General features: G+C 41.3%; 1 protein-coding gene across 1 annotated transcript in view; it reads left to right on the top strand.

Annotated features, from left to right (window-relative positions):
• Positions 1 to 22091, top strand: part of LOC128642666 (uncharacterized) — a 90465-nt gene that overhangs the window by 10588 nt on the left and 57786 nt on the right. The window contains exons 2-4 of the mRNA XM_053695448.1: positions 6331 to 6399; positions 6478 to 6670; positions 6747 to 6896. Of these exons, the coding sequence (XP_053551423.1) occupies positions 6331 to 6399; positions 6478 to 6670; positions 6747 to 6896 (412 nt within the window). The remainder of the gene's footprint in view (positions 1 to 6330; positions 6400 to 6477; positions 6671 to 6746; positions 6897 to 22091) is intronic.

Below are 22091 nucleotides of genomic sequence, written 5' to 3'. Positions count from 1 at the left end.
CTTGTATAGTTGTAATCTTCTACATGATGAATACCACGCATTTTTTCTTGGTTATGACAAATAATTTGCAAATATAGCTACCTGTCATGATTTTGTACCACCTCAATAGCCTTACACTGTTTTTCTGCTCAGATGTAAAATATATGTACTACTGTATTATGTTTCTTTCTTTGTACCTTTGTTTCAAAAATCTAATAAAAACAGTTAAATTTAAAAAAAAAAAAAGCTTCTGCTACCTCTCTCTCTTTCTGGCTTCGTAGCATAATACGTTTAGCCTATGAGACTGCTGGACAGCAGCCTCCTGAAAGAATTACAGCCCATTCTACTAGAGCTGTGGCTTCCACTTGGGCCTTTAAGAATGAGGCCTCTGTTGAACAGATTTGCAAGGCTGCAACTTGGTCTTCACTTCACACTTTTTCCAAATTTTACAAATTTGACACTTTTGCTTCTTCGGAGGCTGTTTTTGGGAGAAAGGTTCTTCAGGCAGTGGTTCCTTCCGTGTAAAGATCCTGCCTGTCCCTCCCGTCATCCGGTGTACTTTTAGCTTTGGTATTGGTATCCCATAAGTAATGGATGACCCGTGGACTGACTACACTTAACAGGAGAAAACAAAATTTATGCTTACCTGATAAATTCCTTTCTCCTGTAGTGTAGTCAGTCCACGGCCCGCCCTGTTTTTTATGGCAGGTCTAAATTTTTAAATTAAACTCCAGTCACCACTGCACCCTATAGTTTCTCCTTTCTCGTTTGGTTTCGGTCGAATGACTGGGTATGACGTAGAGGGGAGGAGCTATATAGCAGCTCTGCTTGGGTGATCCTCTTGCACTTCCTGTTAGGGAGGAGTTATAATCCCATAAGTAATGGATGACCCGTGGACTGACTACACTACAGGAGAAAGGAATTTATCAGGTAAGCATAAATTTTGTTTTTTCCACTGGATGCTTCTGCATAATGTACCTACATTTATCAAGTCTATTTAATCTGTTTGCGTTTTTGCATCATGGCTTTCTGCAAGGTTTGAGTTCTGCTATCTTGAAAGTTCAAGTCTCTCCAGTTCCAACCATTCAGGAATAAATTGGACACAATTTTTTAAAAAGTGGCACCACATCAGCTTTACACCAGTCCTAGGGTATTATGCCTGAGGATAATGCGTCTTGAAACATTAAAGGGACAGTCTAGTCAAAATTAAACTTTCCTTAATCAGATAGGGCATGACATTTTAAACAACTTTTCAATTTACTTTTATCATCAACTTTACTTTGTTCTCTTGGTATTCTTTGTTGAAAGCTGAACCTAGTTAGGCTCATATGCTAATTTCTAAGCCCTTGAAGACGCCTCTTATTTTAAAGCATTTGACAGTTTTACATAGCTAGAGGGTGTTAGTTCATGTGTGCCATATAAATAAAATTGTGCTCAAGTCTGTCAAAAGAACTGAAATAAGGGGGCAGTCTGCAAAGGCTTAGATATAAGGTAGTCACAGAGGTAAAAAAGTATATTAATATAACCGTGATGGTTATATAAAACTGGGGAATGGGTAATAAAGGGATTATATTTTTAAACAATAAGAATTATGGAGTAGACTGTCCCTTTAAGAGTAGAGGTTTGTCTATAACAGTGCTAAGTTCCTGTAAAACCCTTGGGTGTAATTCCATCTGGGCCTGGAGTTTTATTAACCTTCATATTATCCATTTTTTTCCTGATATCTTGTAGAGATAACCCAGTTAATGGTATGGGCTTGTATGTTCTAGTTTGTTTCAATGTATTTCACATTGGTTCCTCTCTTGAGTATACTGAAGAAAAGAACTGGTTTAGCACCTCAGCTTTGTCACTGTTAATCAGGCTACCCCTTCACAAATGTTAATGTACCTAAATTGTCCTCCTTAGATTTTTTGCCATTTGTATACTTAACCCCTTAACGACCAGCGCCGTACCCTGTACAACGGTTGGTCGTTATGCCCTTAAGGACCAGCGACATACCCTGTACGTCCCTTCATTCCTGGGCTTCTCTCTGCCGTGATTTCGCTCAAAAATTGTGAGATTGCGCTATTTCTGCATGCCCCACAATAGATTTGCAGAGTTACCAATGCAACTCTGTGGCCCTCTCTGCATCGGACAACGGTGGTGCTGATCGTTGGTGGGTGGGAGGGTAAGGAGGAAGGTGCGTGGGCGACTCATCGCTGTAGGATGCGGGAGGAGGGCGGGTGCAGGTGGGACCACTACGTCACGCTACCTCACCCCCCAAAAAAAAATAATACCTGCGTCATTGAGGGGAAAGAAGGGAGGTAGTGGCAATGAGGAGGATTTCTATGTAGTATCCGTTGCCCTAAAGGGATCTGGGAGGGGGAGGGTGGTAGGGTATTGAGGGGGGGCAGCTACACTACAGAAAAAATGAGAATTTTAAATTAATAATTGCAGCAAACTGTGTACTGCCAGTACCTAAGATGCCGGCAAATAGGCAGAGGGGGGAGGTTTAGAGACTTGTTTGAGGGGGGATACTATCCTGCAGAAAATATTTTAAAAAGAAAGTCAGTGAGTATAAAAATAAAAGGTTTTTTTTGTTTGTTTTTTTTATAATTAAATAAAACCTTTGGGGGGGGGGCAGGGAAGACAGCTGTTTGAGAGGGGTCAGAGAGGGATCAGGGGGTAGGATGTGTCAGGTGGGAGGCTGATCTCTACATTAAAGCTAAAATGAACCCTACAAGGTACCTAATTAAAGTGAATGTCAATTTTGATGCTAAAGTGCCCGGTTTTTAAAAATTCGATTAAAAACAGGGGCACTTTAATTCATCAAAATTTACATTTCACTCCTTTTGTGAAAAAAACGTACCTTTTAAACTTGACAGCAGCTCCATAATACAAGTGTGATGCACAGCAGCATTTAGCGGCCTTCTAATTACCAAAAAGCAATGCCAAAGCCATATTTGTCTGCTATTTCTGAACAAAGGGAATCTCAGAGAACCATTAACAACCATTTGTGCCATGATTGCACAAGCTGTTTGTAAATAATTTCAGTGAGAAACCTAAAATTGGGGAAAAAAAATACGATTTTTTAAATTTGATCACATTTGGCGGTGAAATGGTGGCATGAAATATACCAAAATGGGCCTAAACCAATACTTTGGGTTGTCTACTTAAAAAAATATATATAGTTTTGATAGGTAAATATAAAAAAGGCTATATTTCTGTTTAAATGTAGTGATGGCAAAAATGCTAAAAATGCTCTGGTCTTATGGGGAAGTTTTGTCTAAAATGCCCAGGCCTTAAGGGGTTAAAGGCATACTATAAACCCCCACAAAAATATTTCATGATTCAGTAAGAGCATGCAATTTTAAGCAACTTTCTAATTTATTCCTATTATCATTTTTTCTTTGTTCTCTTGCTATCTTTATTTGAAAAAGAAGGCATCTAAGTTAAGGAGCCAGACAATTTTTGGCTTAGACCTTGGACAGCACTTGTTTATTGGTGGGTGCATTTAGACACCAATCGGCAAGCACAACCCAGGTTGTGAACCAAAGATGGGCCGGCATCTAAACTTACATTCTTGCTTTTCAAATGAAGCTAGCAAGATAATGAAGAAAAATTGATAATAGGAGTAAATAAGAAAGTTGCTTAAAATTGCATGCCTTATCTAAATCATGAAAAAAAAAAACGTGGGTTCAGTGTCCCTTTAAATAAAAAAACCTTTTATGGTTTACAATTGATCTTTCATTTTCTGTTTTCACTAATTTGATTGCTTTTTTTGCATGCTTTGTTACATTCCTTATGTATTTGGTATGTTGAATCTGTACTATTTTCTGAATACTTTAAATGCCCTTTGTTTTTTCCTAATTTCTCCTAACACATTTTTATTTAGCCTCATTGGCTTGGATTTATTTTCTTTTACTTTTATAATCATGTGGTATGTGTATTTATTTAACAGAGTTTTAAATGTTATCCATTTATCCTATGTATTTTTATTAGAGAATACATTGTATTAGTTGTATTACTAGTTTCATTGGCCCAGTTTATATCAGGGTAGTTTAAATCTCCCATAATTACAGCACTGTTATTAGCAGCCTTACCTATTTGCATTAGTAGTTGAATTTCCTCCATGTCACTAATGTTAGGGGCTTGTAGCATGTTCCTAGTAATATTTGTTTAGGATTTTTTCCCCCATTCCTTATTTTAACCCACAGAGTCTCTACATTGTCGCCTGTATTATAATAAATATCTTCCTTTATTGTAGGTTTAAGGTCAGGTCTAATATACATGCAGATTCCTTCACCTCTTTATTATTCCTGTCCCTCCTAAATAATGTATACCCCTCTAAGCTAACTGCCCAGTCATGTGAATCATCCCACTAAGTTTCAGTTACACTGATAATATCATAGTCTTCTTCTGCAACTAAGAGCTCCAGCTCCCCCATTTTACCCATCATGCTTCTTGCATTTGCTGACATACATTTCATTTTCATGTTTTTTTTTTGCTGCTACTTAGTGCACTTTCCTCCAAACTTTCTCACTGTTAAGTATTGCCTGGGAGGGCAAAAATAACTAGAAATTATAAACCAAATACAAGAAATTTCTATACTTAGTCCAATGTCCCTGATTAAAACTTACCAGCTTCCCTCCCTCTTGCTCCTGTCTACTTTTTATGATGGACATATCTAGGAGTAGGAGGGGTTAGCGGTTATGAAAGATTGTAATAGGGTTAAAATGTGGGCGTGGTCTGTTCTGTTTACGCCTCTCAAAGAGGGGGTTCTCACTGGTAAGTATTACTCAGGGTTATGGTTGAAGATGTAGAAATTTCTCGTATTTGGTTTCTGGCTTGTATCCATGACAACATGCACCAAACTGTGTCCTCATTTTAAGTTTTTTCTAACTATTTACTGGAGTGTTCTCCCCAGAACCTATTTAGGGCCAGATTACAAGTGGAGTGCTATTACTCTGCTAGAAGTAAACTTTTTGCACGTGTCGGGTTGCGCTCGTATTATGAGTTGAACGGAAACTGTTTTAGCTTGTGCGCTAAACCGCCACGCATAAGAAATCAGAACTCAGAATATCGCACTTGCGATAACCTAATCCCCCATAGAAGTCAGTAGAGCAAATTTATATACATCTATTTATATACATGACTATTTATAAGGATATCTATACATGTTTTCATCTACTTAAAAGGACACTGAACCCACATTTTTTCTTTTGTGATTCAGATAGAGCATGCAACTTTAAGCAACTTTCTGATTTACTCCTATTATCAATTTTTCTTCTTTCTCTTGCTATCTTTATTTGAAAAAGAAAGTCCAGAATGCTTTACAGCACTTGTTTATTAGTGGATTAATGTATTCACCAATTAGCAAGAACAACCCAGGTTGTTCAACAAAAATGGGCTGGCATCTAATCTTACATTCTTGCTTTTCAAATAAAGATACCAAGAGAATGAAGAACATTTGCTAATAAGAGTAAATTATAAAGTTGCTCTATCTGAATCACAAAATCAGTGTCCCTTTAACTGAAAACGGCCCCAATGCACTTATATATATATGTCTGTATGTGAGTACATATGTATTTGTGTTTTTAAGTGTTTATATATCTTTAAATACATATATGCACATATAAATATATATATATATATATATATATATATATATATATATATATATATATATATATATATATATATATATATATATACACACACACATACATCTTTTTTTTGCTAACACCTGAGACCTCATATCATTAATCCCTTATAACTTTTTTGTCCAATTTTTTTTTTAAATAATTCTTGGTTTAGCACCTAGGTAGCTATTGCTGATTGGTGGCTAAGAGTAGTAACCAATCAGCAAGTGCTACCCAGGTTCGGATCCAAAAATGGGCCAGCTACTTATCTTATATTTCTGCTTTTCAAATAAAGATAGGTAGAGAACAAAGTAAAATTTATTATAGGAGTTAGAAAGTTGCTTAAAATTGCATGCTCTATCTGAATCATGAAATTAAAAAAAATTGATTTTTATATACCTTGAAGTGCCATAATTAAATGACAGAAAATGTTATAATATTGCAAAGTATTACACAGCCCTACCTGGCTACTTCATAATACCACCCATCTGGCAAAATTTTCTGTGGAGAACACTATTGTAAAATCTAAGATGGAAGTCATGTAAGATTAACTTTTCTCTTTTTTTTTCCTTTTTATGTCCCTCTGATTGCTTTTTGCCTGGCATCCTGTCCTGCATTAATGATTCTTTTACAAATTATCTTTAAAAATGTCTTATTTTAAACTTTAACAAAGATGGTATCTATCCAAGGTCTATACTTTGGCTCAATATAATATTTGCTTTCATCTTAGGGTGATGATTCTCGATTGGGACGTTCACCATGGAAACGGCACACAACATATCTTCCAGGAAGATGCAAGGTCATTATGTATGAGATTATTTATATGAGCATGCATGTCTTTATTTGTGAGTACACTAACATTATGTGTCTTTGTTAGTGTGCTATACGTGTCCATCCATCGATATGATCACGGTCTCTTTTTTCCATGTTCTGAGGATGCTGCACATGATAAGGTCGGTACTGGTCAGGGAGAGGGATTCAATGTGAACATCCCCTGGAATGGTGCAAAGATGGGCGACCCAGAGTATCTAATGGCTTTTCACAGAGTAGTGATGCCCATTGCCTATGAGGTGAGGAGATAAAAACTAGACATATATAACTGAGTAATCAGAGATCTCGGTTGACAACATCATTGTTTTTCCTCAGTTTAACCCACAGCTGGTTCTGGTATCTGCTGGTTTTGATGCTGCCCGCGGAGATCCTCTTGGAGGTTGCCAGGTAACCCCTGAAGGTTACGCCCACATGACGCACCTCCTGATGGGGTTAGCAGGGGGTAGAGTGGTGGTGGTACTTGAGGTAAGAACTAATCGCAGTATATTACTACTCATTACCATAATGTTGGCTTTGTTTGCTCATTTAAAACAAATATTGAAGATTTGCTGGACCTTGAATATTAAAGGGACATTTTAATGCAAAAAATAAAAGACTCTAATTTGTGATACCATGTTATTTTTACTGTAATGTCCCTTGCTATTTAGGGGCCCAGTTACCTAATGAATGAAATCTTGCTAGTGCTATAAAGCTCTTGGTTGAATTTTCTAATGGAAGTTTTTACCTTGCAAGAGATAATTTGCTGTATTTTAAGTGTGTGAAAGAGATGCATAACATTGCAGTAGGACTCATACAAATCATATGAAAGCAATAGATGATTTATTGAAATAAAAATATAAAATTATTGCTAAATCCCATTTGAGACATATCAAAATGTTCTCCAAAAAGCATACTTTCCTTCGTAAGATAGGGAGAGTGCACGGCTTCATTCCTTACTTTTGGGTAATTGTCAGGGTTTTTTCCCTGCTTTGTTTGCCATGTGCTGCTGGCAGCCATTTTGCTTACCTTTTCTTGCTGAATCTGGTGCAGAGTGTGTGATGCTGCTCATTTCCTGCACGCCCTCTTATGGCCAGACTGTTGTACATCATCCGTGTGAGACAGGTTGCGGTCTCAGAATTGTGAGTTCCTGTTCCTGTGTTTTACCTGGCTGCCTGACGTCCCTCTTGGTTCCTGACTCGGCTCATCTGACTACTCGCTTTGGCTCCTGACTCGGCTCGTCTGACTACCAGCTCTGGCTTTGACTCCTGGCTTGTTATTTGACTTGTGGACCTTTTATTATTTCTTTGTTATTAATAAAGGTGTGATTATTTTTGCACTTCTCGTCTGTCTGATTCCTGGCACACTGACATTATGCAAGGGCCATGGATCCTGATGGTGCTAATAATCCACCGTTACCTACCATAATTTCCAGGATGGATGAACAGGATCACCGCTTGGATAAATTTGCACTAGCCCTGCAAACCTTGCTGACTCGCACTGCACATTTGGACCAGAGTGTTCCACAAGTTATGGCTGCTCCTGTTTCCGCTGCTGCACCTAGTCCTACCAGGAGCATGTCCGGTTCTGCACCTCTACCTCAGCGATATAGAGGCGATCCTATTCAGTGCAGAGGGTTTTTGAACCAGGTTGGCATTTACCTTGAGATGTTACCTCAGGCGTTTCCCTCTGACAGAACTAAGGTGGGATTTCTCATCTCGTTACTCTCTGATACAGCTCTTGCCTGGGCTAATCCCTTGTGGGAGACTAATAAACCTGTGATTTCAAATTACCCTGAATTTGTGGCCTCCTTTCGAAGGGTATTTGATGTTCCGGCTCACTCCTCCTCTGCTGCTAAATGACTCATGTCCATTCAGCAAGATAGGAGAACTGTTGCTCAGTACACCATTGAGTTCCGTACGCTTGCCGCAGAGGTAGGTTGGAACAATGAAGCCCTTATTGCTGCCTTCTTTCATGGGCTCTCTGATGCGATTAAAGACGAAGTTGCTGCCAGAGATTTACCAGAGGATCTCAAGGAATTGGTGTCTTTTTTTATCCTAATTGACATCAAACTCAGAGAGAGGCCCTCTTTCAAGGAGCACTTGCGGAAGCCTCCTGTTCCGTTGTCTGCCTACCGCTCAGGAGCTTGCTTCAATTTTTGCCCGGGAGGTCTTCCGTTTACATGGGTTACCCAAGGAGATAGTGTCGGGCTGGGGTAGCCAGTTTGTCTCCAGATTTTGGCGTTCCTTTTGTGCTCAAATGGGGATCCAGCTTTCCTTCTCCTCGGCATATCACCCTCAATCTAATGGGGCTGCAGAACGGTCTAATCAAGCTCTGGAACAGTTCCTCCGTTGCTATGTCTCAGATCACCACAATAATTGGTCTGAACTGTTACCTTGAGCAGAGTTCGTTCGTAATAGTGCTATTAATGCTTCCTCCCAGTTATCCCCGTTCATAGTTCTTGTTGCCCGATTCATTCATGTCTCAGGGTATTCCTGCTTTGGAGGAGCAAATTCGTTCCACGTGGGTGCAGATTCAGGATTGCCTTCATCGTTCTATGCAGCGCCAAAAGTTCCAGGCTGATCGTAGGCGTCTGCCTGCAGTTTCCTACCAGGTTGGTGAGAGGGTTTGGCTGTCCTCTCGAAACTTGAACCTTCGTGTGCTTTCCAATAAACTGGCTCCTCGTTATGTTGGTCCTTTTCGAATACTCATACGGGTCAATCCTGTGGCTTAAACTCTTGACCTTCCTCCTGCACTGCACATCTCCAATGTTTTTCATGTCTCCTTCTTGAAACCATTGGTTTGTAATCGGTTTAGCACTGTGTTGCCTCATCCCCGTCCTATCTTTGTTGACAACCATGAGCAGTATGAGGTCAGCAGCATTATTGACTCTTGTATGTCCAGGGGCCGTGTACAGTATTTGGTTCACTGGAGGGGCTACGGTCCTGAGGAGCGTTCATGGGTTCCCTCCTCTGATGTTCATGCTCCCGCCCTCCTCCATGCCTTCCATGCCCATTTCCCCAATAAGCCTTTTGTCCTTCCGCGGGGGAGGGGTCGTTGAGGGGAGGGTACTGTCAGGGTTTTTTCCCTGCTTTGTTTGCCATGTGCTGCTGGCAGCCATGTTGCTTACCTTTTCTTGCTGAATCTGGTGCAGAGTGTGTGATGCTGCTCATTTCCTGCACGCCCTCTTATGGCCAGACTGTTGTACATCATCCGTGTGAGACAGGTTGCAGTCTCAGAATTGTGATGTCATCACTTATTATTTAAAGGGCTTCTGTTCAGTATGCTTTGCCCTTGAGTTTTCTCAGACCTGTTTGTGAGTTCCTGTTTCTGTGTATTACCTGGCTGTCTGATGTCCTTACTGGTTCCTGACGCGGCTCGTCTCACTACTCGCTTTGGCTCCTGACTCGGCTCGTCTGACTACCAGCTCTGGCTTTGACTCCTGGCTTGTTATTTGACTTTTGGACTTTTTATTATTTCTTTGTTATTAATAAAGGTGTACTTATTTTTGCACTTCTTATTTCAGTCTCATTCCTGGCACCCTGACAGAAATACAACACCTGGCCACCAGGAGGAGGCTAAGACACCCCAGCCAAGGGCTTAAATATCCCTCCCACTTCCTCATTACCCCAGTCATTCTTTGCCTTTCGACATAGGAGCAGTGCGTTCGGAACCTATCCTCCTTTTCGTGGTCCCAAAGAAGGAGGGAACTTTCCGCCCAATTCTGGACCTAAAGTGCTTAAACAAATTTCTCAGAGTCCCTTCCTTCAAGATGGAGACGATAAGGTCCATCCTTCCTTTAGTTCAGGAAGGCCAGTTTATGACCACTATAGATCTGGACGCTTACCTTCATGCTCCAATCCACAGGGAACACTTTCAATTCCTGAGGTTTGATTACCTAGATCAGCACTTCCAGTTCATTGCCCTTCCGTTTGGCCTAGCTACTGCTTCAAGAATCCTTACAAAGGTTCTGGGGGGTCTTCTAGCTCTTGTCAGAACTCAGGGTATTACAGTAGCCCCATACTTGGATGATATTCTGGTGCAAGCACCATCTTTTTGTCTTACTGAAGAATACTCTGAGTCCTTCTCAGTCTTCTTCAATCACATGGATGGAAGATAAACTTAAAAGAAAGAGTTCTCTTACCCCAAGTACCAGGGTGGAATTCCTGGGTACTATAATAGACTCCATATCCATGAGGATATTTCTAACAGACCAGAGACATTGCAAGCTAACTTCAGCATGTCTTGCCCTCTGGACCTCCTTGAGTCCCTCTGTGGCTTAGTGTATGGAGGTGGCTTAGTGTATGGAGGTGATTGGTCTCATCGTGTCCTGCATGGACATCATTCCTTTTGCCAGGTTCCGTCTCAGACCTTTACAACTGTGCATGCTGAGACAGTGGAATGGCGATCATTCTGATCTGTCTCTACAGATTGTATTAGACAGCCGGTCGAGAGAATCTCTCTTGGTGGCTCTGTCCAGATCACCTGCACGAGGGATGTGCTTCTTAAGACCATCCTGGGAGATTGTGACTACGAACACAAGCCTATCCGTATGGGGAGCTGTTTGGGGTGACAGGAAGGCACAGGGGTCGTGGACTCAAGAGGATTCCTCCCTCCCTATCAATTTTGGAACGACAGGCAATCTTCAATGCCTTAAAGGCTTGGCAACTTCTGGGTTTGTCCCAGTTTATCAGATTCTAATCAGACAATATATCCTCAGTGGCTTACATCAACCATCAGGGGGGAACGAGAAGTTCCTTGGCGATGAAGGAATTATCTCAGATTCTGGAGTGGGCAGAGGCCCACAGCTGTTTGCTGTCAGCGATTCATATTCTGGGTGTGGACAACTGGGAGGCAGATTTTCTCAGCAGGCAATCCTTCCACCCAGGGGAATGGTCTCTCCATCCCAAGGTGTTTGCAGAGATATGCAGCAAGAGGGGGAAGCCGGAGATAGATCTCATGGCGTCCCATCTCAATACCGAGCTACCCTGGTACGTGTCGAGGTCGAGGGATCCCACAGGGATCTAATAGACGCACTAGCAGTGCCCTGGAGGTTCAAACTCATATATCTTTTTCCTCCATTACCGCTTCTTTCTCGAGTGGTGGCCCTCATCAAGCAGGAGCAGGTATCAGTAATCCTGATTGCTCCATTGTGACCGCGAAGGAAGTGGTTTGCGGATCTAGTGGGGATGTCCTCATCTCCTCAGTGGAAGCTACCTTGTCGCAGAGACCTGCTGTTACAAGGTCCATTTGTTCATCAAAATCTAGATTCTCTGAGGCTGACTGCGTGGAGATTGAACACTTAGTCTTAGCTAAGAGAGGTTTACCTGAGAGTGTCATTGATACTCTTATTCAAGCTTGTAAACCAGTTACTCTGCGTATCTGTGGTTATTAATTAATTTAAAATATAATTCTAATTTAGTAAACCAATACAGGTAAGTTGTGAAATAAACTCTATGAGAGGGTCTCCATTGTTTCCAAACAGTTTATTTGGAATCAATATATGTTAATAATAAGATAAATATTTACAGGTATACAGTATATACACATCTATTTTACAGCAAAACAGTCCACATATTTAATACAGGACAACTTTACTACAATAACCCCAGTTTGTCCAACACTACTAAAATAATCATAGGAATATACTTAGCCGCATTCTTCAGTGTGTCCACCATCAGCCATCTTTTCAGCATGCACAAGATAAGAAGAAAAAGAGAGAGAGATAGAGTGTTCCAGTTCTTTATACCCTAATTCAATAGGGAGTGGTTTATCAAATGCCAGTCAAAGGCTATTGGGAGTGTCTTTAGTTCAGAGAGAAAGGTGTACCTGGGGGAAGGGATTTTAAGATCAGCTAGGTGAATATTCCAGTGATAAAATGTCACTACATTCCCTCACTTTTTCTTCTCCTATGTTGCCCCGTTTTCTAGTTATACCCACTAGTACAGAAGAACACAGGGAAAATTCTCCCACCATCCCTTAGGAATATCATTCCCTCGGCGATATGAGCTCTTCTGTACTTTCCTAGGACTGTCAATTCCTAGTCTATCTTTATACAATTCATTAAAAAAAATAATTTAAAATTATACATAGAAACACAAAATCCTATGCTAAACCCCATTAGCAACATTTATACAATGGTCTTAAAATTGGGAAAGATTAAAAGTTCATGTATGAGTGTGTGAGTGTGGGTACACTAGATGGGTATGTGTGTAGTAAAATCTTTATTAATAAAGTGTGAATTGTGCCTGTAAAACAAAAGTTATAATGGTTCACTGAAGTTCTTTGTTGTCATCTTTTGGCATCTGGTCCTTGCTTTTAGCATCTGGTCTTTGCTTTTGCTTTACCAAATCTCTCTCTTTGAACCACTTTGTTTTTTTCCAAGACCCTCAAAGGAATGAAAAGAGATTAAAACCAGGCATATATTTACTTCACACTACAACACTCCATCTGCAGTAGAAACCACATTCACAGTTATTAACTTCAAGTTGGGATGTGCCTCTATCATTGCATCATCCCACTCGCCCCCTTACTTAAACTTATGTTGCTTGCCCTATATTATTATTTACCCCTTTATGATATATATATTATTTTGGCCTAATGCCCAATTTTACATCTCTATTGTGATACATTTTATACTTATTTCTCCAACATAGGTGTGTCCGGTCCACGGCGTCATCCTTACTTGTGGGATATTCTCTTCCCCAACAGGAAATGGCAAAGAGCCCAGCAAAGCTGGTCACATGATCCCTCCTAGGCTCCGCCTACCCCAGTCATTCTCTTTGCCGTTGTACAGGCAACATCTCCACGGAGATGGCTTAGAGTTTTTTTAGTGTTTAACTGTAGTTTTTATTATTCAATCAAGAGTTTGTTATTTTGAAATAGTGCTGGTATGTACTATTTACTCAGAAACAGAAAAGAGATGAAGATTTCTGTTTGTATGAGGAAAATTATTTTAGCAACCGTCACTAAAATCCATGGCTGTTCCACACAGGACTGTTGAGAGCAATTAACTTCAGTTGGGGGAACAGTGAGCAGTCTCTTGCTGCTTGAGGTATGACACATTCTAACAAGACGATGTAATGCTGGAAGCTGTCATTTTCCCTATGGGATCCGGTAAGCCATGTTTATTACGATCGTAAATAAGGGCTTCAAAAAGGGCTTATTAAGACTGTAGACTTTTTCTGGGCTAAATCGATTGATTATTAACACATATTTAGCCTTGAGGAATCATTTTATCTGGGTATTTTGATATAATATTATCGGCAGGCACTGTTTTAGACACCTTATTCTTTAGGGGCTTCCCAAAGCATAGGCAGAGCCTCATTTTCGCGCCGGTGTTGCGCACTTGTTTTTGAGAGGCATGGCATGCAGTCGCATGTGAGAGGAGCTCTGATACTTAGAAAAGACTTTCTGAAGGCGTCATTTGGTATCGTATTCCCCTTGGGGCTTGGTTGGGTCTCAGCAAAGCAGATACCAGGGACTGTAAAGGGGTTAAAGTTTAAAATGGCTCCGGTTCCGTTATTTTAAGGGTTAAAGCTTCCAAATTTGGTGTGCAATACTTTTAAGGCTTTAAGACACTGTGGTGAAAATTTGGTGAATTTTGAACAATTCCTTCATGTTTTTTCGCAATTGCAGTAATAAAGTGTGTTCTGTTTAAAATTTAAAGTGACAGTAACGGTTTTAATTTAAAACGTTTTTTGTACTTTGTTATCAAGTTTATGCCTGTTTAACATGTCTGAACTACCAGATAGACTGTGTTCTGAATGTGGGGAAGCCAGAATTCCTATTCATTTAAATAAATGTGATTTATGTGACAATGACAATGATGCCCAAGATGATTCCTCAAGTGAGGGGAGTAAGCATGGTACTGCATCATTCCCTCCTTCGTCTACACCAGTCTTGCCCACTCAGGAGGCCCCTAGTACATCTAGCGCGCCAATACTCCTTACTATGCAACAATTAACGGCTGTAATGGATAATTCTGTCAAAAACATTTTAGCCAAAATGAACACTTATCAGCGTAAGCGCGACTGCTCTGTTTTAGATACTGTAGAGCATGACGACGCTGATAATAATATTTCTGAAGGGCCCCTAACCCAGTCTGATGGGGCCAGGGAGGTTTTGTCTGAGGGAGAAATTACTGATTCAGGGAACATTTCTCAACAAGCTGAACCTGATGTGATTGTATTTAAATTTAAGTTGGAACATCTCCGCATTCTGCTTAAGGAGGTATTATCCACTCTGGATGATTGTGACAAGTTGGTCATCCCAGAGAAACTATGTAAAATGGACAAGTTCCTAGAGGTGCCGGGGCTCCCAGAAGCTTTTCCTATACCCAAGCGGGTGGCGGACATTGTTAATAAAGAATGGGAAAGGCCCGGTATTCCTTTCGTCCCTCCCCCCATATTTAAAAAATTGTTTCCTATGGTCGACCCCAGAAAGGACTTATGGCAGACAGTCCCCAAGGTCGAGGGAGCGGTTTCCACTTTAAACAAACGCACCACTATACCCATAGAGGATAGTTGTGCTTTCAAAGATCCTATGGATAAAAAATTAGAAGGTTTGCTTAAAAAGATGTTTGTTCAGCAGGGTTACCTTCTACAACCAATTTCATGCATTGTCCCTGTCGCTACAGCCGCATGTTTCTGGTTCGATGAGCTGATAAAGGCGGTCGATAGTGATTCTCCTCCTTTTGAGGAGATTATGGACAGAATCAATGCTCTCAAATTGGCTAATTCTTTCACCCTAGACGCCACTTTGCAATTGGCTAGGTTAGCGGCTAAGAATTCTGGGTTTGCTATTGTGGCGCGCAGAGCGCTTTGGTTGAAATCTTGGTCGGCTGATGCGTCTTCCAAGAACAAGCTACTTAACATTCCTTTCAAGGGGAAAACGCTGTTTGGCCCTGACTTGAAAGAGATTATCTCTGATATCACTGGGGGTAAGGGCCACGCCCTTCCTCAGGATCGGCCTTTCAAGGCAAAAAATAAACCTAATTTTCATCCCTTTCGTAGAAACGGACCAGCCCAAGGTGCTACGTCCTCTAAGCAAGAGGGTAATTCTTCTCAAGCCAAGCCAGCTTGGAGACCAGTGCAAGGCTGGAACAAGGGAAAGCAGGCCAAGAAACCTGCCACTGCTACCAAGACAGCATGAAATGTTGGCCCCCGATCCGGGACCGGATCTGGTGGGGGGCAGACTCTCTCTCTTCGCTCAGGCTTGGGCAAGAGATGTTCTGGATCCTTGGGCGCTAGAAATAGTCTCCCAAGGTTATCTTCTGGAATTCAAGGGACTTCCTCCAAGGGGGAGGTTCCACAGGTCTCAGTTGTCTTCAGACCACATAAAAAGACAGGCATTCTTACATTGTGTAGAAGACCTGTTAAAAATGGGAGTGATTCATCCTGTTCCATTAGGAGAACAAGGGATGGGGTTCTACTCCAATCTGTTTATAGTTCCCAAGAAAGAGGGAACGTTCAGACCAATCTTAGATCTCAAGATCTTAAACAAGTTTCTCAAGGTTCCATCGTTCAAGATGGAAACCATTCGAACAATTCTTCCTTCCATCCAGGAAGGTCAATTCATGACCACGGTGGATTTAAAGGATGCGTATCTACATATTCCTATCCACAAGGAACATCATCGGTTCCTGAGGTTCGCATTCCTGGACAAACATTACCAATTCGTGGCGCTTCCTTTCGGATTAGCCACTGCTCCAAGGATTTTCACAAAGGTACTAGGGTCCCTTCTAGCTGTGCTAAGACCAAGGGGCATTGCTGTAGTACCTTACTTGGACGACATTCTGATTCAAGCGTCGTCCCTTCCTCAAGCAAAGGCTCACACGGACATTGTCCTGGCCTTTCTCAGATCTCACGGATGGAAAGTGAACGTGGAAAAGAGTTCTCTATCTCCGTCAACAAGGGTTCCCTTCTTGGGAACCATAATAGACTCCTTAGAAATGAGGATTTTTCTGACAGAGGCCAGAAAAACAAAACTTCTAGACTCTTGTCGGATACTTCATTCCGTTCCTCTTCCTTCCATAGCTCAGTGCATGGAAGTGATCGGGTTGATGGTAGCGGCAATGGACATAGTTCCTTTTGCTCGCATTCATCTAAGACCATTACAACTGTGCATGCTCAGTCAGTGGAATGGAGACTATACAGACTTGTCTCCGAAGATACAAGTAAATCAGAGGACCAGAGACTCACTCCGTTGGTGGCTGTCCCTGGACAACCTGTCACGAGGGATGACATTCCGCAGACCAGAGTGGGTCATTGTCACGACCGACGCCAGTCTGATGGGCTGGGGCGCGGTCTGGGGATCCCTGAAAGCTCAGGGTCTTTGGTCTCGGGAAGAGTCTCTTCTACCGATAAATATTCTGGAACTGAGAGCGATATTCAATGCTCTCAAGGCTTGGCCTCAGCTAGCGAGGGCCAAGTTCATACGGTTTCAATCAGACAACATGACAACTGTTGCGTACATCAACCATCAGGGGGGAACAAGGAGTTCCCTGGCGATGGAAGAAGTGACCAAAATCATTCTATGGGCGGAGTTTCACTCCTGCCACCTGTCTGCTATCCACATCCCAGGAGTGGAAAATTGGGAAGCGGATTTTCTGAGTCGTCAGACATTGCATCCGGGGGAGTGGGAACTCCATCCGGAAATCTTTGCCCAAGTCACTCAGCTGTGGGGCATTCCAGACATGGATCTGATGGCCTCTCGTCAGAACTTCAAAGTTCCTTGCTATGGGTCCAGATCCAGGGATCCCAAGGCGGCTCTAGTGGATGCACTAGTAGCACCTTGGACCTTCAAACTAGCTTATGTGTTCCCGCCGTTTCCTCTCATCCCCAGGCTGGTAGCCAGGATCAATCAGGAGAGGGCGTCGGTGATCTTGATAGCTCCTGCGTGGCCACGCAGGACTTGGTATGCAGATCTGGTGAATATGTCATCGGCTCCACCTTGGAAGCTACCTTTGAGACGAGACCTTCTTGTTCAGGGTCCGTTCGAACATCCGAATCTGGTTTCACTCCAGCTGACTGCTTGGAGATTGAACGCTTGATCTTATCGAAGCGAGGGTTCTCAGATAATGTTATCGATACTCTTGTTCAGGCCAGAAAGCCTGTAACTAGAAAGATTTACCACAAAATTTGGAAAAAATATATCTGTTGGTGTGAATCTAAAGGATTCCCTTGGGACAAGGTTAAGATTCCTAGGATTCTATCCTTCCTTCAAGAAGGATTGGAGAAAGGTTTATCTGCAAGTTCCCTGAAGGGACAGATTTCTGCCTTGTCTGTGTTACTTCACAAAAAGCTGGCCGCTGTGCCAGATGTTCAAGCTTTTGTTCAGGCTCTGGTTAGAATTAAGCCTGTTTACAAACCTTTGACTCCTCCTTGGAGTCTCAATTTAGTTCTTTCAGTTCTTCAGGGGGTTCCGTTTGAACCCTTGCATTCCGTTGATATTAAGTTATTATCTTGGAAAGTTTTGTTTTTAGTTGCAATTTCTTCTGCTAGAAGAGTTTCGGAATTATCTGCTCTGCAGTGTTCTCCTCCTTATCTGGTGTTCCATGCAGATAAGGTGGTTTTACGTACTAAACCTGGTTTTCTTCCAAAAGTTGTTTCTAACAAAAACATTAACCAGGAGATTATCGTACCTTCTCTGTGTCCGAAACCAGTTTCGAAGAAGGAACGTTTGTTGCACAATTTGGATGTTGTTCGCGCTCTAAAATTCTATTTAGATGCTACAAAGGATTTTAGACAAACATCTTCCCTGTTTGTTGTTTATTCCGGTAAAAGGAGAGGTCAAAAAGCAACTTCTACCTCTCTCTCTTTTTGGATTAAAAGCATCATCAGATTGGCTTATGAGACTGCCGGACGGCAGCCTCCCGAAAGAATCACAGCTCATTCCACTAGGGCTGTGGCTTCCACATGGGCCTTCAAGAACGAGGCTTCTGTTGATCAGATATGTAGGGCAGCGACTTGGTCTTCACTGCACACTTTTACCAAATTTTACAAGTTTGATACTTTTGCTTCTTCTGAGGCTATTTTTGGGAGAAAGGTTTTGCAAGCCGTGGTGCCTTCCATTTAGGTGACCTGATTTGCTCCCTCCCTTCATCCGTGTCCTAAAGCTTTGGTATTGGTTCCCACAAGTAAGGATGACGCCGTGGACCGGACACACCTATGTTGGAGAAAACAGAATTTATGTTTACCTGATAAATTACTTTCTCCAACGGTGTGTCCGGTCCACGGCCCGCCCTGGTTTTTTAATCAGGTCTGATAATTTATTTTCTTTAACTACAGTCACCACGGTACCATATGGTTTCTCCTATGCAAATATTCCTCCTTAACGTCGGTCGAATGACTGGGGTAGGCGGAGCCTAGGAGGGATCATGTGACCAGCTTTGCTGGGCTCTTTGCCATTTCCTGTTGGGGAAGAGAATATCCCACAAGTAAGGATGACGCCGTGGACCGGACACACCGTTGGAGAAAGTAATTTATCAGGTAAACATAAATTCTGTTTTAATTTGTCCAACGCCACCATCATAGATTCTTGGTTAGATCAGTCCTGATGACACCTGAAAAACAACAATCTATAATATGTGTTATTGGGGAAAAGCTGGAAGGAAAGGTGAGAAGCCTTCTATCTTCATTGGTTTTCATCCTGCAAGATAAGACTTCAGACAGTTTACATAGAAATTTTATTGCATGTGGCCTCCCAAAACTAATCACAATGGAGGTATCTGTTATTTGTTTTTGGGGTTTTTTTAGAAAGAAAATGCATCAATTAACTATGCATTCTAAACTTAATGAAAAGACACTTAAAATTATTAATTGAACTTAAAAATAAAGTACACATTACACGATACAAATGTACTGCAAACAAATATGCTTATAAACAAAAATGAATGATTTCATTTGAGCACTCCAACTCTGTCAGCTGTTTCTTTAGAAACCCAATTTCATTTCTCATTCTCCTGTTTTTTTTGTTTGAGTTACCAATAACTTAAGTTGGCCTTATTGCTTATCTCATTTGGCCTCAACCTCCAATTTTTACACTTGTTTTCTCCTCTATTAATGTCTCCATTTAAATTCCTGTCTCTCCAGTTTACTGTATTTGATGCTCTACTATTCTGATATCCCCAAACACGTCTCCTGTTGCCCCTCTCTGATTCCTGCCTGTGAATGTTCAGATTGTTCTCCAGTGACTGCTTCACTGCAGAAATTGCCTTAATGGTGTATGGGTGATAATTCCACCACTTCTCAGCTCTAGTGAGCATCATATCTAATTTTGTGGAGTTTGGATCATACAGCTTTACAAACTCCTGACATTTTCTGGGGAGAGCTTCAAGTACCCTCTGTATGTGAGCTGGTGACCCCCAGACAATTTGGGTTTGTGGCTGGCGCAGCACACACCAGAATAAAACTCTAGACTAGTAAAATTGAAAACGGTTTTAACTATTCTCCCAGCCTGATCAGCTATGCTTGAGTTGAATCCTAATAACCTGTTGGCATAGGGGCCCATGGCATCTTGAAGCAATTCTGTCCATTCCTGCATGCTCATACCTAATTTTATGGCTTTTTCAGATCCCTTGTGAAACCAATGTGAAAAGTTATTAAAGCTGTTTGTGGGGATTGTGCCCCACCATTTCTGAAAAATGTTTTTATCTGCTACAGTCATTGGCCTAGCCTGATTTGAGAAACCTGTGCGAACTTTCGGGGTGTTAAAATGCTCAGATATTATGACAGGGGCAATTGGAACAGAACTTGGATTTTTAGTGGGGCCCATTTGCATTTTATCTTGTTTTATTACTTGTTTTGGCTCTTTCCTTTGTGGCAGTAAGTGATCACTATCTGCATTGTTCCCAGAAATATCACTAATTATTTTTTCTTCTTGTTTTATTTTAATTTGTAACTCAGTAATTTTGTTTGAGTATTCGTTTCTGCTGTATCTACCACAAAGGTTGGAGGACCTACTTATTCTGGTGTGAAGAGCGTGGTTTTTCCTGGCACAGAGTTAAGGTTGTCAGGATCTTATCTTTTCTCCAGGATGGACTGGAGAAGGGCCTTTCTGCTAGTTCCCTGAAAGGACAGATTTCGGCCCTGTCAGTTTTATTGCACAACAGTCTGGCTGAGCTTCCAGACGTGCAAGTCCTTTGTTAAGGCTCTGATTAGGATCAGAACTGGGTTTAGATCTGGGGCTCCTCATTGGAGCCTTAATCTTGTTCTTCGTGTTTTGCAACAGGCTCCGTTTGAGCCTCTGCATTCTGTTGACATTAAATTGTTGTCTTGGAAGGTTCTCTTTTTATTGGCTATTGCCTCTGCGCACAGAGTTTCTGAGATCTCTGCTTTGCAATGTGAGTTCCCTTATCTGATTTTTCACGCAGATAAGGCAGTTTTACATACTAAATTAGGTTTTCTTCCTAAGGTTGTGTCAGATAGCAACATCAATCAAGATATTGTGATTCCTTCCTTGGGTCCTAATCCTTCTTCATTGAAGGAACGTTTACTTCACCATTTGGATGTGGTTCGCACCTTGAAGTTCTATCTTCAGGCTACTAAGGAGTTTAGACAATCTTCCTTCTTTGTTTGTTGTCTATTCGGGGAAGCATCCTTACGCTTCCCGAATAAACAACAAACAAAGAAGGCAGAAGGCTACTTCGACTTTCTTATCTTTTTGGTTAAGGAGTGTCATCCGCTTAGCTTACGAGACAGCGGGACATCATCCTCCTGAGAGGATAATGTCTCATTCCACTAAAGCAGTGGCTTCCTCTTGGGCCTTTAAGAACGAGGCTTCTATGGATCAGATTTGTAAGGTGGCTACCTGGTCCTCCTTACATACTTTTTCTAATTTTTACAAGAAAAGGTTTGTAGGCTGTGGTGCCCTCAGAATAGGGTCCGCCTCTTCCTTTTTGTTCCCTCCCGTTATTCAGTTCAGTGTCCTCTGGAGTTTGGGTATAGTTTTCCCAACAGTAAGGAATGAATCCTTGGACTCTCCCTATCTTAGGAAGGAAAACATAATTTATGCTTACCAGATAAATGCCTTTCTTTCCGGATAGGGAGAGTCCACGACCCCCATCCGTTTTTTCTCGTCTAAGGGCAGCCCCCTATTATTTGTCTTATTCTTCTGGCACCATTTATACCCTGATATTTCTCCTACTTTTCCTTGTTCCCTCTGTAGAATGACTGGACTAACGAGGAAGTGGGAGGGATATTTAAAAAAAGTTGAGTCTTCCATTATTTTTAAAGGGACAGTCTACAATAGAATTTTTTTTGTTTTAAAAGATAATCCCTTTATTACCCATTCCCCAGTTTTGCATAACCAACACAGTTATATTAATATACTTTTTACCTCTGTGATTACCTTGTATCTAAGAATCTTCTGACAGCCCCCTGATCACATGACTGTGACTATTTAAAATCTATTGAGTTGCATTTAGTACTGTGTTGTGCTAACTCTTAAATAACTTCCTGGATGTGAACACATTGTTATCTATATGGCCCACATGAACTATCAGTCTCCTGTTATGAAAAGCAAATACAAAAGCATGTGATTAAGATGCTGTGAAAAGAGCCTTTGAAACAGGCAGAAATTTAGAAGTTGAAATGTTATAAAGTATATTAATCTAACAATGTTGGTTGTGCAAAGCTGGGGAATGGGTAGCAAAAGCATTATCTTTTTAAACAATAACAATTT

Source organism: Bombina bombina, chromosome 12, assembly GCF_027579735.1.
Source record: "Bombina bombina isolate aBomBom1 chromosome 12, aBomBom1.pri, whole genome shotgun sequence".
NCBI lineage: Eukaryota > Metazoa > Chordata > Amphibia > Anura > Bombinatoridae > Bombina > Bombina bombina.
The sequence above is the reverse complement of the archived record's forward strand: the minus strand, read 5'-3'. Positions and strand labels throughout refer to the sequence as shown.